The sequence below is a fragment of the Stereum hirsutum genome (assembly GCF_000264905.1).
Source record: "Stereum hirsutum FP-91666 SS1 unplaced genomic scaffold STEHIscaffold_79, whole genome shotgun sequence".
In the NCBI taxonomy this organism is placed as follows: domain Eukaryota; kingdom Fungi; phylum Basidiomycota; class Agaricomycetes; order Russulales; family Stereaceae; genus Stereum; species Stereum hirsutum.
In genome coordinates, this window is record NW_006763209.1 from 1 (window position 1) to 3370 (window position 3370).

Below are 3370 nucleotides of genomic sequence, written 5' to 3' on the forward strand. Positions count from 1 at the left end.
TCACTCTTCTTCACTCTACCCGACCTGTCTCCAATCGATCTCAGGGTTTACTCTTCGAAGCCATGGAAGCCCAAGGATCATATCTTCTGCAGATAGGTCCGTAATCAAGAACTCTACCCACTCCTTGTAATCACCAGCGGTTAGCTGTACCCGTACGTAGTGGGTCATTGCTCCGGCCTGGTTAGGCGTTCCATCAATGTTGCGTACATAAATTGGACATGGTAGTTCATGCAGCAACATCCTATTGCGCTCCGCGTATCTCCTGTTCATGAAGAGACACGTTGCCCCTGAATCGACCATAGCTGTGGCTCGTATCGACTTATTCAGACCCCCAAGAATAACAGGAATATATAAATGTCCAGAATGAAAAGAACCAACAACGTAGGAAGAAGAAATGTATTCTGCCAAATAGCCTCCATCAGGAACTTGTTGTTTTGGTGTTGGATTCGGGCTACTTGGTTTTTTAATGTTTTCATTATTTTTATAGGAAGATTTTTGTCTAGTATTTTTATAAAAAGGGGAAGATGATGTAAAAGTGGGAGTTGAATCCCGAATAGTGTACATAAAAGGAGGGGTTACGCCCTCATTGTTCAAAGCACAATCCGAGTCAAGAACATCAAAGGAATTGGAACTAACTAAGGCAGGGGCATTACCCGAACTGCCTGTGAGACATTGTCCTTGAGAATTAAATGAAATAGAAACAGAATCAAAAATAGAAAAGGGGGTCTTCAGTCCGTCTTTACGCTCCGACCTGTTTACAGCTATGTACAGGTCATCCTCTAAAAAGCCGCCTTGATCGCCTCATGCTCTTTCATCAGAGCCGACATTTTCTCCTCCAACGCTTTCAACTTCTCCGCATTGTCCGTGTTACCAACCGTTACAGTACCCTGTGACTGTCCTGATCCTGACGCACCCGCATCGGCACTAACCTGCTGCGTAGCTGGGAAACCCATGAACTTGCGCATGCAAGCCGTGCTCCTGTGACCAACCTTCTTGCAGTGGTAGCAGACGTCGCGCTCATGGTTACCATTCTTAGCGACGTGCTCCGAAGATCCACACTTGTTGCACTTGTTCACCATGGCCCGCTTGAAGTCGTCGTAGGTTTTGCCGTTAGAACCAGTGTTTTTAGCCGGGGCCTGTAACTTGGTCACCCGAGTAGCGTCGATGTCCATCGCGTCTGGAGCCGGGATCGAGGAAACGGTAGAGTGCCTACTCTTGCCAGACTTTTCCTGATCACGTTCGCGGATACGTTCACCAGCCGTTTGTGCCGCACGGTAGACGTCATCCAAGCTCTCCTTGTTGTACGTCAGATTGATCATTACGTCCTTGACACGTTCCGAGAGACCATCACGGAATTCGCGGGCGAGGACAGTATCAGGCCAACCAGTACGAGGGGCATGTTCATCGAACTTGGCTTTGTACTGTTCTACTGAGCCTCTGCCTTGGGACAATCCTTCCAGCGCCTGCTGAGCCGTGGTTTTAACGTCAACCGGTTCGAACCGTTTACGGAAAGCGGTCTCGAATTCAGGCCAATCTTTAAATGCCAGCTGTCCTAGACCCAGCTTCTCCAGATACGGGAGTGCCCATGACTGTGCTTTGTCCGTGAGGAAGTTCAGAGCTGATCCAATCCACTTCTGATCGTTCCGTGTCCAGCTGCCATCCGGGTTTGCTACGTTCATCGCAGTTCCCTGGTTCTGTGCCCAATTTACGAAAGTCGCCAGGAAGAACCGAGATGATGAGAGGTCACCGCTGCCGTTGAACATCGAAGGTTTCGCTACGACACCCTTGCCTGTGCTTGTACCTGCTGCTACTGCCGCCGGGGTTCTACTGATCGTTGCCGACAGTGCCGAGACTTGTGCCCTTAAGGCATCCGTGTGTACTCCAAGGTCGTGAATGCCGTTAGTGTTTGTGCTCTGAACAGCGACCGTGTTGTTCAGGACGTCCAAAATGTTGTCGATCTTGGTCTGCTGTGCCGTGATCGCATTGGTGACTGCCGTTAACCTTACTGCCAGATGATCTACTGCTTGTACCGATAACTCCAGCAGATTCTGCATGTCTTCTGCTGATAATGGCATCGTGTTTGGGGTGGGGGGTCTAGTCCCGGGGAATGGTGTATTTGTTTGTGATTGTGCAGGGGTACGATGTGGTTCTACAGGTATCGAATCACTACTGGTTTCTTCTGAACCGGATTCAGATCCTTCCTCTTCACTACTGTATAACTCTAACTCTTCCAGTCTCCTTATTCGGCCTAGAGTTTCACTCTTACGGTCGGAGTAGACTTGTACTGCTTTTCTCTATCTATTTCACTAGCAGTGACAACCTTTTGAGCTGCGCTAGTCCTATAGATTCGATATTACAATTCAAAATCTAAACGCAGTTGTTCGAGCTATTCCTCTGTATTGGGAATAGGGGAATCCAAGCTCAGCCTTCTCGGCCTATTGCAAGGACTGTACAGTATAGGACAACGTAGATGATGCTACGCTGAACGTTATAGTATGGATTAAAACACTAGAGGCCCGAAAGGCGTAGTGAGTGGATGTTGTGATGATGGGGGTGTGTGTGTGGGGGAGAATGTTAACACGAGTCACTCGCGATAACGGAGGGAATGGGGCAGTTATGTATCGTAGGGGATAAAACTGTCAGCCTCCGTTAATCTGATAGATGTGAAAACACTCAATAAAATCGAAACAACTCGAAGGGGACGATAGCCCGGCCGAGTGAGAGAACTCGATCTAATGCTAAGGTAGCCTGGTCCTAAACCTAAGGTGTCACCTATAGCCAAACCCTAACCAAACCCAAACCAAGCCTAACCCTGTAGCTGAGGGTGTCGGCGTACGAATGTGAGTACTAGGAGCGCTTGTCCTAGGGGCACTAGCCCAGAGAGAATGTGGGTGAACTGAGACCGTGGGCTTGGGGCTGGATACACCAGGACACAAGGTCACACTGAGTATGGCGAGAAGCAAAGGAGATCGAGTTAGGGAACTATTCTACGATACAGGTGGTTCTTATATACATCCTGAGCTGACCCTTTAGGGCACACCCTCACTGTACACTACGAGTGAACACTACAGGAATCCTTCATGGATATCCAGTGGGTCCAGCAATGGGCACAATGGGTACAAACCGCTGAGTCAACATGCACAAGACTATTCTAGAACATTCCAGACCTGATCACATGTCCCTACATCACGACCACAAGGTCACATGCCATCACGTGCCTACCACATGACTGGTCACGTGCCTATCCCTCTATCCATCCCACATCTCCATCGTCGAAGTGGCACCTGGGGCCACAATGCCTGCAAGGCGCGTACACCTCCTTTAGAAACGCCGAGAAAATAAAAGAGTTAGGGTTTAAGCCCGAAAGGCC

General features: G+C 49.1%; 1 protein-coding gene across 1 annotated transcript; it reads right to left on the reverse strand.

Moving 5' to 3' along the window:
• Window positions 1-920: 920 nt before the first annotated feature.
• Window positions 921-1874, reverse strand: STEHIDRAFT_32871 (uncharacterized protein; the record flags this gene model as incomplete). Its single annotated transcript, XM_007311841.1, has 1 exon — window positions 921-1874. A coding segment is annotated over one exon (954 nt), but the record flags the coding sequence as incomplete, so codon positions are not given.
• Between the last annotated feature and the right edge of the window lie 1496 nt (window positions 1875-3370).